This window comes from Zalophus californianus, chromosome 7, assembly GCF_009762305.2.
Source record: "Zalophus californianus isolate mZalCal1 chromosome 7, mZalCal1.pri.v2, whole genome shotgun sequence".
NCBI classification, from domain to species: Eukaryota; Metazoa; Chordata; class Mammalia; order Carnivora; family Otariidae; genus Zalophus; species Zalophus californianus.
Genome location: NC_045601.1, coordinates 109160623 through 109175167, shown reverse-complemented (window position 1 = coordinate 109175167; position 14545 = coordinate 109160623). Strand labels below are relative to the sequence as shown.

The 14545-nt window shown below is 44.8% G+C and overlaps 1 protein-coding gene across 1 annotated transcript; it reads right to left on the bottom strand.

Moving 5' to 3' along the window:
• Window positions 1-1838: 1838 nt before the first annotated feature.
• Window positions 1839-10650, bottom strand: LOC113927964 (triggering receptor expressed on myeloid cells 3-like). Its single transcript, XM_027604076.1, has 4 exons — window positions 10617-10650; window positions 9711-10058; window positions 7278-7378; window positions 1839-1934 (listed from the first exon to the last, which is right to left on the bottom strand). Exons 1-4 carry the CDS (start codon window positions 10648-10650, stop codon window positions 1839-1841), a joined length of 579 nt encoding a protein of 192 aa, XP_027459877.1.
• Window positions 10651-14545: the final 3895 nt, after the last annotated feature.

The window sequence follows — 14545 nt, the reverse complement described above, 5'->3', positions numbered from 1 at the left end:
GCAGCAGCATTCGGGCATTCGCCTTGATCTGATAAGGAAGGAACCACAGAGCTCATCTCCAGCCTTTTATTGTGGAGGCTGAGCTGCAAAGCAGGCGAGTGACTTATCCAAGTTCTCATGGAGATTGCACAGCTGAGCCAGGCATTTGAACCCTGTCCCCCAACACACCCTAGCACTTTGCCCACTGCTGAGCAGCCCTCATCCACCCTGGCTCCCAGCAACGTGTCTCCATCATCCCTCCAAATGGGCTGAGCTTGCACCCACAGACCCAAGGACAAGGCAGCATTGGAGGAGACTTGGGGGAAAAGGGTGAAAGGATTTAGGCACCAAAATCATATGAGCCCTTTCTTTGAGAATGAAAAATAAAAAATCAGAAGTGTGATTCTTTTTTTTTAAAGAGAAGAATCTGCTTTAATTGAATGGAAACTCTAAGTCAAACTACCCAGCTGTAAAAGTACCATGTGCTATAAAATGTTTCAATCTATATTAATAAGAAGCTAAATTTATAACAAGGAACTGAAAGCTTTGTTGGCCAACCGGTTCTGTTGAAAGAGAATGCTTGAAAGCAGAGCTGTGGGACAGAATTTCCTGCTGTGGTGGAGAGGTCCCCTATCTTCCTGCCCAGCACAGTAGCCGCTAGCCACGTACCGTCGTTGAACATCTGACACGTGGCAGGTGCCACTGAAGAACTGAATTTTTATATTTCATTTAATTTTAATTAACTTAAATGTAAATAGCCATGTGTGGTTAGTGACTAGAGTATTGGCACAGCTTTAGGTGACTGAGGTCAACTTTAACAATATCTTGCCCCCCTCAGAAGGGACAGATCTCTTTGTTTGTGAATGTTGAAACTATAAAGCTAATAGAAGATGATGTATGAGAAGATCTCTGTGCATTCTCTAAAAGACAATATTCAAAATATTACTGTGCTTCAGATTGGGATGCACATCTTAAATAAGATCCCCAAACCTAAGTCATAAAGGGAAAAATGGATGGATTTCATTACATTGTCAAATGCTGTCATCCCAAATATCAGCAACACAACCTGTGGGGATGAGAAAGCTGAGTTTATTGCTCATGGCGATCAGGGGGGACACCGCCTTGGCAGAGCTGTGGCAGCGTCCTAGAGGAAGTCAAGGTCCGAAATTATTGAGAAGTTTGGCTTAAGGCAGGTCTTAGCATAGCAGGGGCTGCATCAGGAGTGGGGAAGGGTCGCAGTACAGCAGTCCAGGATTGGTAGAAACAGCAAGGCGAGGATTTTGAGGCAGGGATTCAAAGATTCTTAGGGTGCAAACTATCTCATGATGCTTTCCATTGAAGAGTCGATGGATCTTTCAGGAAGTTTCTATAATGAACAATGAAACCATTTGCCTGGGCAAGAAAACACCTGGAAAAGTAAAGTAATACTTACGAACAGTGTAAGAGCAAAGTCATGTTCACATAGGCAGTAAGATGTGGCCAAAACGGAAGGTAGTTATAAATGGCTTCAGTGCACAGCACAAACATTTATTCTTCAAACAAAGGCTATCGTGGACAAAAGCAACATCGGCGAAGAGCTCCACGTGGACACTGGCCTGCCTACCTGCAGCCACAGGAGCCATGCAGGCAAAGGTTTGAACTGCAGCTACTCTGAGTCAGACAGATCCACTTGGGCTCTTCCCAGAGTGAGAGACAGTGGCAGTGAACACCTGCTACTCACCACCTGATCCCCTCCTGGAAGGCAGTTTCTCATCACCCGCCGTGTTCTGATGAGGTACGAGGCTTTCTGCTGACCCCCTCAGAACAAACCGTAAGACCACTAAGTGGCCGTTGCCAACGGGCTCCTCAGCTATGGGGTATCACGGCTGGTTGCAGTTCTCTGACCCGTTTTGTTCTGGAGTATGGGACAAGGACCCCAGGAAGTTGGAACATTCAGCTGATCTTCCTTTCACTACCTGTGTAAGTAATAGACGGTCTAAATCTGAAAATGGCTCCTTGTGTCTTCTGCACCAAATCACTGAGGCCTGGCCTCATGTGTGCTTGCCGAGTAACAGATGAGAGACTGAGGGGAGATATTTGCAGTGTCTAAAACTGACCATAGATGAATACCTTAATGAACCAAGGAGTTACTAAGAATCAGCACGCAGAAGAAAGGAAGTCCAACAGCAAAATGAACAGAAGCAAGAGGTCCAGCACAGAAAAAATCCAAATGCCTAACCAGCCCATGGAGAGATGTTTGATCTCGTTAGTTCTCAGAGGAACACTTGTGTGAAACACTGAGATGCCATTTTGCACTCGGCAGACTGGCAGGGACTAGGAAGTTGGATAAGATTCAGTATCGGTGAACATGTGAGAAAGTTTTGGAACTTCCATGTGGAATAAGTGTGTGACTGTCCTGCTCTCAATGTCCAACTCCTGAATGTATACTCTATCGTGGTTACTGGTTTTTTTTTTTTTTTTGTCCTGTTTAGGAAACATTTGCCTACTCCAAAGTCATATTTTCTGTTTTCTTCTAGAAGCTTGATTGTTTATACCTTTCATATTTAGGTCTATGATCCATGTTCGTTCATTTTTTGTATGGTGTGAGAGAAGGGTAAAAGCCTTTTTCCCCCCTAAGCAACTATCCAATAGACCATCACCATCAGTTGCAAAGACCAACCTTCCCCACTAAATCACAGAGGCACCTGTGTGATAATTAGGTGAATACACGTATGGGTGTGTCTCTGAACCTTTGTTCTATTTGCCTTATGCCCCCTGGGTGCTCTAGAAAATACCTTACATGGGTCCTCCAGGAAGATGATGGGGATGTTTACTTCAAACTGCTTTTTGTTTTTCTGGATTTTGCTTGTTTATTTTTTATACTCTGCTGCTGAAGCAGGTGAGGTGTCCATCACAAGGGGAATGGAAAAGTAAAACTCAACACTTACATGGAATCATACATAGCAGTAAAAAAAAAAAAAATCAAAGACTTAGATTTACATATAGCAACAAGGATAGTCTCAGAAGCAAAGTAGAAGGATTGTGTGAAATTTATAAACAGAGTTATAGTTTTCAAAAAAAAGGTTAAATCACAACTTTCATACAGTTAAAAAAAATTAAAGTTTCTTTTCAACTCATACTCAGTGAATAAACCAGGCAGACATTAGAACCAGTTAGAAAAGGAAGTCAAGAAGCATACGTTTATATGGAGGAAAGGAATGTTGAAACAAATTGCATAGGAAAGCAAACCAGTCTGGGGTTTATTTCCCCCCCACGGCAGGGGATGGAAGAAAAGACAGAAACTGCATGTCTATCATTTACCTACAACTTACAAAACTATGAAATAGCTCCCCCAGAATCAGAATCAGAGAGCAGAAGAAAGAGTGTGCTAGAGACAATGCAGTTTTCCACTGAAGTGCACATTTTTTATACAACAGAATATAATGTGTTGAAACAAAGCACATAAAATCAATACTACATATTTCCAAGGATCTACACAGATAAAAATAAACATATGGACACTAGATTGAAAGGGCATACATTAAATATATGAAGAGGATGCCTGTGGGGAGGGAGCACAATGGGTGGGTGAAGATGAGAAAAATAAAAATCACATTAAACCAAGTAAGTGGTAAGGTATTTCCATAGGTGACTGTACCAAGGGGTAAGGAGTGTGGCAACTCAGTTTTGAGCACTTAAAGATCTTAAATTAAAAAAAAAAAGCAAACACAAAGCATGTTTGCATTCTGTTTGCATTTGGCCTTCTCCTCCATCTTTTAGGAGGATGTTAATTCCTAACATAAATGAGAGGATGAACATCCAGCCTGGAACAGGAACTGCTTTATCCAGTTTTCACTTATGTGACTGCCATGGAACCTGAATTTTCCAAATGTCACTGAATAATTAATGATCATGTGGCCATCCCAGGAGTAGATTGAAATAGAGTGATGGGAAATAGGAGTCATTTTCTTAAACATGCAGAGATTTTTTGAGAAAAGTACCATAGATTTTGGAATAGGAAAAAAAATAGGAACTCTCTGTTTGTATCTTATTATGTGATATGCAAAACACATAATAATGTCCAATATATTTTTTTGGTAAATAGGAACTTTTATTATAAAATAACTTCATAATAAACAAAAGGGTATATTTGTCATAACACAACAAAGAATGTATGTTTGTATTTGTTTTTCATTGACCATAAAAAGCAAAGACCTTTCAAATTTGAACTATTTTCATCTCAGTTTTGGCTGAGATTGTTTGGGCAGATGCTGTGGACCAATCCTTTCTCCTTCTCATGGGCCTTTCTGTACAGTAAAAGGTTTGCACAATCTTTTCTCAGGCTTTCTGACAGCTAGGGTTCCAGATATAATTTAGGCCCCACCAATCAAATGCATTTGTGCGAGACTTAAGTTTGGAGGAAAGGCATCCATTTTGCTGGTGTGGATTGTGGCTGAGGTGGGCTGAGGCTGGAACCAGAAGCTAGGCTGGCAGCTTCCTGATTTGGGAAGTGTTCTGATTCTTCAGGGTGCTGACTGTCACAAGAGCAGTGACCCCTTAGCAGCCCCACCCTGTAGTGTGGCGTTGAGAGTGATTCCCAGTGGCTCACAGTAGGATCTGATTCTGTAAATCATTTACTATTCTAGTTTTTAAAAATCCCTTCCTATATAAAATAGGCAGATTGGATTTAGCTGTCTGCAACTAACACAAGTCTCAAGAAAATAAATGCCATATTCCAGAGTGAGGCATGGGCAACCCATGCAAAAAGGTATTCAAACTTCACCCACACTAGGGTTATGCATTTGCAGAGATTTTGAAGATTAGGAGAGGATTTTTAGACACAGCTTGGATATATTATGACCCTGGGGGTAGAGGGGAGTGGATGTCTGCTCCTTTCCTCAAGCCCAGGGAAAGGGGCTTCAAGATCACAACTTGGAGAGCTTAAATGTCTTCTGCACTTGAAAGACACAGCAAACTGGTGTCTAACTCCAGCCTAAGAACTGTAACTGACAGAGACTGCCTTTGGCTAGATGTCCCAATGATGGAGTGAAAAACTGGTTGTGTGGGGATCCACCAGGGCTCCATGAGTTTGTTGGGGGTGAATGAAGTGGGTATTTCCCATGCACCAGATGTGAGCTGCACATGTGTGAGCCCACCAGTATGGGTTGTCATGGATCCTGTCCAAAAAGGCTGCCTGGAGGTGGACAGACCCCATGGAAGGAAGCTAGAGGTTGACTGATGTAGGTGAGGAAAATAATTTTCCCTCTATCCTTCTGGTAGAGACTGAGGCTCCTCTAATAAAAGACAGATTAACAAGTGAAAAACAAACAAAAGTTTATGAACATGTATACCTCATGTATACAGGGGAGAGAACCAGGGGGAAAACTGAGTAACTCCCCAAGGTGGCTTAGAACTCCAGCTTAAGTTCTGTCTTCAGCTAAAGACAAAAGACAGGTGTAGGGAGGCCAGTATGGGGAGATTAGTTCCAGGAAAAGCATTGTAAACAAGAGGTAAGGTTCATTATGCAGATTTCAATCCATGCCTTCTCCATGGATAAGTTTCTTCTATGATTTAGAGTCATCCTTCTCATCCTGGTACAGAGAGGGAGACACCATTACAACTGGGAATTTCCTTCATAAATGTAAATTTCTCTCATAAAAGGTTAACTTAAGCTGACTACCCTCAGAGCAGCAGTGATAGGTGCTCCTTTCCTCTTCCCTTCCACAGCTCCAGTCCTAGGGCGTCAGAAGCTACAGCAAGGGGTAGAGATGGTGGCTGAGGAAAGAAAGAAAAACCAGCCTGTACCCTTCTGTCCCTCTAACAGAGGGACAAAATCTAGAGGATCTGGAGAAGATTTCATTTTAAATGGAACCCCTTTTACCCTTACTGAACTGAAGCTAGTTTAGGAATAAACTTTATACTGCTTAGAAATGCCCAGAAGGGTGTGGATGAATAGGCAGAGCACAGAGGGGTTTTAGGGAGTGAAACTACTCTGTGTGATACTACGGTGGTGGGTACACATCAGTACACATTTGTCCAAACCCCTAGCATGGACAACACCAAACACGAGCCCTAAGGTGAACTATGGGCTTTGAGTGACACTAATGTGTCAATGTAGATTCATCGATTCTAGCAAATGTACCACTCAGGGACAGGATGTCTATAGTGGAGGAGGCTGTGCATGTGGTGGGACAGGGGAACTCTCTATTGTATCCTCAGTTTTTTTGTGAACCTGAAACTGCTCTCAAAAGTAAAGTCTATTTTTCAAAAAATGACCAGAAGAGTGATGGGTCTTCCTGTACGTTTTACCAGGGGGCCAGCAAGATCCTCAGCAGAGCGAGTCTAGACAGCAGTAAGAGAACAAATATAAAGTTCATCTGAATTACACTTTGTGAGTCCCAATTGTGAGTCCCAATACAGAAATCGACTGCCATTCCCTTAGCCCTGATGACTCCCCATGGGTTTCTTTGCAGCCAGCCCTCTACATCACCCCCCCCCATTACTACTCTTCTCCCTCTGGGTAAGAGAGGGGTCAGACAGAGATCTCACAAAGATGTTCAGGAAACCTCTTATTTACCACTGAACAGAGTGGAACGTGGTATTTGTTAGTGGAGGAAGGCATGCCCGTCTGCTCCTGGAAGCTTAAGTTTGCTTCCCTGGGTTTGCTCTGCCCTGGGGACACCTCAGGAGGCTCCCTTACCTGAGAAGTGACAGAAATGAATTATATTTGAAAATGATGCATCTGGAGTGCCTGGGTGGCTCAGTTGGTTAAGCTTGGGCTTAGTTTGCTTTAGGCTCAGGTCATGATCCCAGAGTCCTGGGATCGAGCCCCACATTGGGCTCCCTGCTTAACGGGGAGTCGGCTTCTCCCTCTCCCTCTGCCCCTGCCCCTCTTGTGCTCTCTCCCTCTCTCTCTTTCTCTCTCGCTCTCTCAAATAAATAAAATCTTGGGGAAAAAAGGAAGGAAGGAAGGAAGGAAGGAAGGAAGGAAGGAAGGAAGGAAGGGAGAAAATGATGCATCCACGCCAGCCCCGGTCTGCATCTTCCTCCCTCCTCTGAAGATAAGACTGGATTGCCAGTAACAAAAATTTTCACCCTGCCCCTCCCACCCATCCCAAGGAACCAGCCCAACCCCATTCACATCATTCCCAATGGTGGGCCTTGCCTCCTCTCCAGACTTCTTAGCACAGAAGTGAGGAAATTCAGGGGACAGGCTCTGGGGAACTCCTGGGAGCTTGTCCCTCTAAATCTACATCTGCAGCTACCACCTGTGTCCCCTCATTTAGTTCCACTCAAGCCTGTCCCTGGCCCCCACTCACCTGAGCCCAGGCTTTCTGGAGAGAGATAAACAAGACAGAGAACACCAGGCCCTTGTTCAGGATGAATCCACATATCAGAACAATCACCACCAGCAGCAGGCCTGTGGAAAGGGCAAACACTGGAATCCTAAGCTCCCCCCACCCACCCCAGAGTCCAAAAGTGTGGGTATCTGCTGAATGTTCTGCTCTGAAGCTCAGCCTCTCCTGGCTATGAGAGCAGCCAAGCAGGGGTTTATACCCTTTGAAGACAGGGCCTCTATTTTTCCCAGGATCCTTAACCCCAGCACTCACCCTAAAGGAATCTATCTGGCTTCCTGCCCCTAACACCTCCCTTCTCCAGACCTCCTGCACAGCTGCTGGATCACTCTGCACTGAGACCCTCACTCTTCCCCTCAGGGTGCCTAGGGAAAGCCCATCATGTTCCTCATTGCCTACAGGACAAAGTGCGCATGACTGCGTGGCCTTCAAGAGTTTCCACAATCTGAATGCATGGTCCTGCGTTAACTTTACCCTCTCCTCAACACTCAGTCCAACTGTCCACCTCTGTAGCTGACACACTCTGTGCATGCATTCCCACCACTTGCTCCCGGCATAGAATGCCACCCCCTTTGTGCCTTCAACATTTCTTCCCCTCCAGGTAGTGTTCTCTGACACCCACCCATGGCTTGCACTCCCCAATAACTCTGGGTAGGGATGGACTTCTGTTGATCCCATTCCTTAACTCTGAGGAAGAGGCTGCTAATACTCAGACTCCATTGGTGCCAGGGCCCCATTTTCTAAGTGGTGCCTCATTGTCAGGGGTATAATATGCCTGCATGTTCTCAGCTCCCCAGCTCCCAGCTCCTTTCGTCTGTGGCTGGTGGATGGGACCTTTGCTGCCTTGAAGAAATAACATTCAATGCTTGCTTTGGGGCTTCAGGATAGAAACAGAAGTGAAGGTCATTCTGCCTGTTAGGGTTCATGACTCTCTTGGCCTGCCTGGAGCAGAAGAAAGTCCTCCATGTGGTCAGCCTGCCTCCCTGGAGTCCACATGTGGGGGCCTGAGCTGAGGGCCTCAGCTAAGCCCTTACACTGCCTTGCTTTGGCTTCCATTGAGCAACCCTCATTCAGACACAACTTACATTGGATCCAGATTGCCTTGGTTGGTTCTCTTGGCCAGTGCCATTTTCTGGAAGAGATAAAAAGCCCTTCTGAGCCTTGCCTGACATGGGCTCCTACTGGGCACCCAGATAATGCTTGCTGAAGATGGCTCAGCATCCCCGTAGCTTGCTAGCCTATCTGCACAACCCAGCTGACTTAATCTGAGCCCGAGAGGGACCTCCTTCTCCTCCATGCTGAGCAGCCCTCTCCCAAAATCATTGCCATGGGACTATACTCTGTTTACGAGAGAAACATTCACAGGGTTCTGGAAGGTCAAAGGTAGAAGGAGCATTCAATACCATCCAGTCCAACCCCCCAAGGAACAGGGTGACAGGGAGTGCCCATGGTCACTCAGCAGACAGAACCAGCACTGGGACCCACGTTTCCTGACTCCATTCCTATATATCTCTGTGACATCCAGCTGGCCTCAGCCTCTTCCAGAGTCTCAACCAGTGAGTGTAGTCTAATCTTTCAGCTCTTAGCACCCATGTCCTCCCAGCCCATCACAGTCAAGTGACCCACTCACCTGCCTTAACAGTCCTTCTACTTTTGCCTCCAAACTAACATGGAGCTTGCCCATGAGGCAGGGAACCTCCCTCCTGCCCCCCCTTTGACCACTCCCCTCCCCGGTCCACCTTCTCTCCTAAGTTCCCATTTCAGGCCTCCCTTCCTACCGTGGGGTTGGGTGGACAACATCCATCACCTCCTTATATCCCCACAGTATATTTTCTTTCTGTGGTCAGCAACTACCATACCCTCCTCTACTTGGAAAACTGAAGAAAAAGTCAAGAAGAATAAAGAAGGACTCCCCCCAGTGCACTGAGGGAGCGTCCATTTATCTCTGGGCAGGCCAAGCCCATCCCAAAAAGAAACCTTCTCTGTTTGTTTGTTTAAACCTAACTAAAAGTCAGTCCCTGACTACCCTTTCCTCTCGGTACAAACTCAGTCATTACTGCTGGTACCCTTTCCAGAGGATTATATTTTGTCTTCCCTGTGAGACTAATAATTCCTTCAAGCAGGAGCAATCTGTACTAGACTTGGTTTCCTTAGCCACATTAGCTTAGAGTTTTCTCCAATACTGGAGAAAAGGAATATGAAGATGCTACCAGCTTTCTCAAACTCACAAAGTGTGAGTGTGGAAGACCCAGGTGCACTGATTTCGGGTCTGGAGCTTTTCCTATTACTCTGCGCCATCTCTCCAAAGCAGCCCTCCCAGCAGATGGGGCCCCAGCCTGTGGCTGAGGTCAGCCTCCACAAAAACCCTTCCCTGTCCTGGGTCTTGCTGCTTCTCACCTTTGCGCTCTATCAACCGAATCTTTTTGGACAGGACATGGGGGTTCTGAGGTGAGAGGTCGATCATGCACTGGTACAGCCCCAAGTCCTGCCACCGGAGCTCTGTCCCTGTGACCTTGCATACAACCTCCCTGGGACAATCCTTTAGCAGGTATCTCCCGGCCTGGGCCCAGTTTAGGTCTTTGCTCCTAGTGTTCATGCGCACCAGTGTCTCTGGGGAGGCCTGGCTCTTCTCCCATTGCCAGGCCTTCAGGCTGGAGGAGGAGAGCATGATGTTGTAAGAGCCAGCTGTGGTCCAGTTCTTTCCTCCTGGCTTTTGTTTCTCCCCTTCGCCTACAGCTTGGAATCCTAGAATGAAAAGTCAAAGTGCTTCACTGAGCAAATGTTTCTTCCATCTTCGTTACATCTGCAGACCCCAGTGCAGATACAAGGTCGTAGATCAAAAGTATTAAGAGCTCCATTTATGAGTAATTTAGGATTTCTATAAATTATTTTGAAATGGTTCAGCAGTTTTATAAATACATATGGAGCAAATAAGGCAAAACATCAATTATGGTTGAATGTTTGAATTTGAATCTAGGTAATAAGTTTGTGGTGGCTATTCTTTCCATATTTTATAGATGGAAAAATTTTAATAATAAAATGGTAAAAAAAAAAAAGTAAAAAAGAACTTAACCAGTTTTACAACCCATATTCTATTCTACTTGTGCTTCCCCAGACATGTCCCTTGCTTTCTAGTACACAAGACTTCATACTAGCTCCTGTCATCCCCAGGTTGAATGCTCTCCCCACTCCTTGCCACCCACATCTGCCCCTTCTGGTCCCAGAAGAGAGTCTACCTGAACAATTCCACCTGCACTAATCTCTTTCCCCTTTCAACCCTCAGTACCATTGATCACCCTGCACCTGCTTGCACCACCACCACCACCATCATCATCATCCTCCATAATTTTTATTAAGCCACTTATTATGCCCTAAATACTGAGCCTAAGAATTTTACATCAGTCTACTACTTAACTCTTAGGACAACCTTCTAAAGTAGGTACCACGTACAAATAAATACTGAATAGATACTATTTACAAATGAGGACACTGAGGCTCATAGTGGTTGGAGGACTTCCTAAGGTTACAAATGTAGAGAGTGGCAGAGATAGGATTTGAAACCTGTTCTGTCTGATTCCAGAACCCTTCACCTCTTTTCCACATGGCCTCTCTGTGCCTTGCTAGAAGGACTTCCACTGTATTTTTGTCTTCATGCTGTGACTTTGCCCTTTTGTTATTTACCTTTCCCTTCTACTAATCCTCCTCTACCTCAGTGCCTGATTCCTTTAAGGAGAGACTTTGTCTTACACTTTACATCTCCCAGGAAATCAACATAGAGATGAGAGGTTGTTTGGATGACTTCACATTTCTCAACTTCACAGTGCACTAGAGGAAGCTCCAGATTCTGTTTCATCATCCAGTTCCTGCTGGGACAGTTGCATCCATTACTTCATTACCTTCATGTCTCTTCCCTGTGTCTAGCACACACCCTGATCCCATCCAGTACCTTCTAAAGAAGTGAGAGAAACCCCTCTTTTCAGGCACCCCTTCAGCCATCTGCATCCGTCCCCCACATCTCCTTACCTGAGGTCCAGAGCAGCAGCAGCCATGGCCACCCTCAGAGCCCTGTCCCCTCCATCTTATCCCAGTCCCAGGATCCACAGGATGCTGGGCATCCCAAGGCTCTTCCAGTTGCTGGAGGATGTTGCCCCCACAGGGATATTTTCCATGTTCCCTGAGAGGCTTGACTATTACTTCGCAATTGAGAAGGGAAGTATGAAGAGGGAGCAGCTCAGGAAAATACAGAAGAGAAAAGAGTGATCACTGCCCTTGTGACATCTTCCTTCCTGCTTCCATTACGTTACAGTCCCATTGGTCAACACTGGAGAGCTCCCCATTCTCCACCATAGCAAGTTTGGACACACCCATCTGATGTCCCACTTCTGCTCCACTCACTTCCTCAGGTCGCCAGGACTTTCTCATCCCTGACCACTACATCCTGCACCCTTCCACCATTTTCCCTGTCTGGAATGACACCATGCATCGAAATTTGTCTTGTCCTTCAAGACAGAGCTCAAACCTTGCTGGTGACCTGCCTTCTTTACACTTGCTCCACACTGTGGTTCTCAAGTATGGGCATGTGACTAAATCACACAGGAAGTTGGCAAGCATGCACAAGCCTGAGCTGCACCGCCAGAGATTCTGATTTGGTAGGTCTCGGAAAGCTCAGCAATCTGCATTTTAACGAGCAGCACAGGGGATTCTGAGGCAAGTGGTCCAAAGAAGGGATGCCTGTAAAAGTTCTGTTTGAGGTCAGGTAAGTGCTGAGGCATTCCTCAGGTACTCATTCTGGATGCAAGGTGTGCACTTCCCTGAGCTCCCAGCCTAGGCAGAGGCATGGAGACCACAAACATGATGGTATTAGGAGTAACTACAACAGATAGGATATATTTGTCATCTTTTGGCTCTCCAGCACCCAATACCTTCTCCACCTAGGGGACATGCCCCAATGCATGGGTCTCACTAAGATGCAGAGTTCTACTTCCTCTACTACTGAGTATGGAGGTAGATATTTCTCCTGTATCTAAGTGCTAGGCATGTGACTTGAATTAAGCTTGGCCAAATGTAAGATTCTGTCTAGGATTCTGGATCCTAAAGGTGTGATACAAGGTGTAGGGCTATTGGAGAAGATGACTGACACAGAAGAAATGTAAGCATTGAGAGTCCAGGAATAGCATGGTGCCAAGGATGTGGTGGCTTCAAGTGTCCAAGGGCAGTGGCACCAATGACAAAATCACTAGATTGTGTGATATTATGAATATAAGAAATATGTGTTCGGTCATGCAGATAATTAAAATATATTTCTCACTGGTAACTTCTATAGTAGTTGGGTCAGAAGCACAAGTGCTCTCCAATGGCATCTAAAGATGGGAAGGGGGAGTCTTATGGAACTGAGCCCTCAATCTGTGGAATCTGATGTTATCTTTGGGTAGGTAGTATCAGAATTGAGTGGAATTACAGGACACCCAGCTGGTGTCCAAGAATTGCTTGTTGGTGTGGGAAAACCACCCCTTCCCAAAACATACACACACGGGAATTGGGTGCAGAATTCTAACAGGTGATCAGACCCTTTGACTGTTTCTGCTATGACCTCAGCTGTGTCCTCTGCTGTGCGTTGCCTCTTGGTTTCACCAGTTAGATGTATTTATTTATTTATTTATTTATTTATTTATTTATTTATTTATTTATTTTAGAAGGAGAGAGCGGGGGAAGGGGCAGAAAGAGAGAGAGAATCTCAAGCAGACTCCACCCTGAGTGTGGAGCCCCACATGGGGCTCAATCTCACAACCCTGAGATCATGACCCCAGCTGAAACCCAGAGTTGGCTGCTTAACTGACTGAGCCACCCAGGCACCCCTCACCAGTTAGACTTCTGCAGGCTGTCCCTATGTGCACGTACGGTTATCACTCTGTCCTCCTTCTGTCTGCCCTATAACTGCCCTGTAACTCCCTTGCTCACCCGTGGTGTTCAGGCCCACTTTGTCTTGCAAACTCCAAAGATTTAAGTTGGTATTTTCTACCCCTTCTGCTCTAAAGGAAAGGGGTCCTATTTGTGGGCCACCATCCCTGCTTCTTGTGTGATACAAGGAGAAGAGGCATTTAGACATTGACAGAACTCCTCCTTATTCCATTCTATATGGCTTTGAAGCACCTAGTCTTCAGCAAAGGAACTCTAGTTTTAGTTCCTGCTAGTAAGTAGTAACTTATTACCCATGTGGTCTCATTCTAGGCACATATTTCCTTTTTTTTTTCACTTAACATCTTATTTTATTTTATTTTAATTCCAGTGTAGATAACATACAGTGTTATATTAGTTCCAGGTGTACAATATAGTGATTCAACAGTTCCATATACTACTCTGTGCTCATCACAAGAGGCACTTAATCCCCATCACCTATTTCCCTCAACCGCCCACCCACCTCCCCTCTGGTAACCATCAGTTTGTTCTCTATAGTTAAGAGTCTGTCCCTTGGTTTGACTCTCTTTTTTGTTTTCCTAGCTCATTTGTTTCTTAAATTCCACATATGAGTGAGATCATATGGTATTTGTCTTTCTCTGGCTAGCTTAATCCACTTAACATTATACTTTCTAGCTCCATCCATGTTGTTGCAAATGGCAAGATTTCATTCTTTTTTATGGCTGAGCAATATATATATATGTCACATCTTCTTTACCCATTCATCTATCAGTGGACATTTGGGCTGCTTCCATAGTTTGGCTATTGTAAATAATGCTATAATAAACATAGGAGTGCATGTATCCCTTCAAATTAATGTTTTTGTATTCTTTGGGTAAATACCCAGTAGTGTGATTGCTGGATCTTAGGGTAGTTCTATTTTTAATTTTTTTGAGGAACCTCCATACTGTTTTCCACAGTGGCTACACCAGTTTTCATTCCCACCAAGAGTGCACAGAGCTCCTTTTTCTCCACATCCTCACCAACACCTGCTGCTTCTTCAGTTTTTTATTTTAGTCATACTGACAGGTGTGAGGTGATATCTCATTGTGGTTTGATTTGTATTTCCCTGATGGCGAGTGATGTTGAGTATCTTTTCATGTCTCTGTTGGCCATCTGCATGTCTTCTTTGGAGAAATATCTGTTCACGTTCTCTGCCCATTTTTTAATTGGATTATTTGTGGGTTTTTTCATCTTGAATTGAATAAGTTATTTATATATTTTGGATACTAATCCTTTATCAGATATGTCATTTGCAAATATGGCATTCAGTAGAT

Coding starts and splice junctions, on each gene's coding strand:
- LOC113927964 (XM_027604076.1), bottom strand. CDS start 10,650: ATGATGATGATGGTGGTGGTGGTGGTGCAAGCAG. Junction 10,059..10,616: donor GGTGGTGGTGGTGCAAGCAG/GTGCAGGGTGAT, acceptor TTTTCATTCTAG/GATTCCAAGCTGTAGGCGAA. Junction 7,379..9,710: donor TCGGTTGATAGAGCGCAAAG/GTGAGAAGCAGC, acceptor CCCTTTCCACAG/GCCTGCTGCTGGTGGTGATT.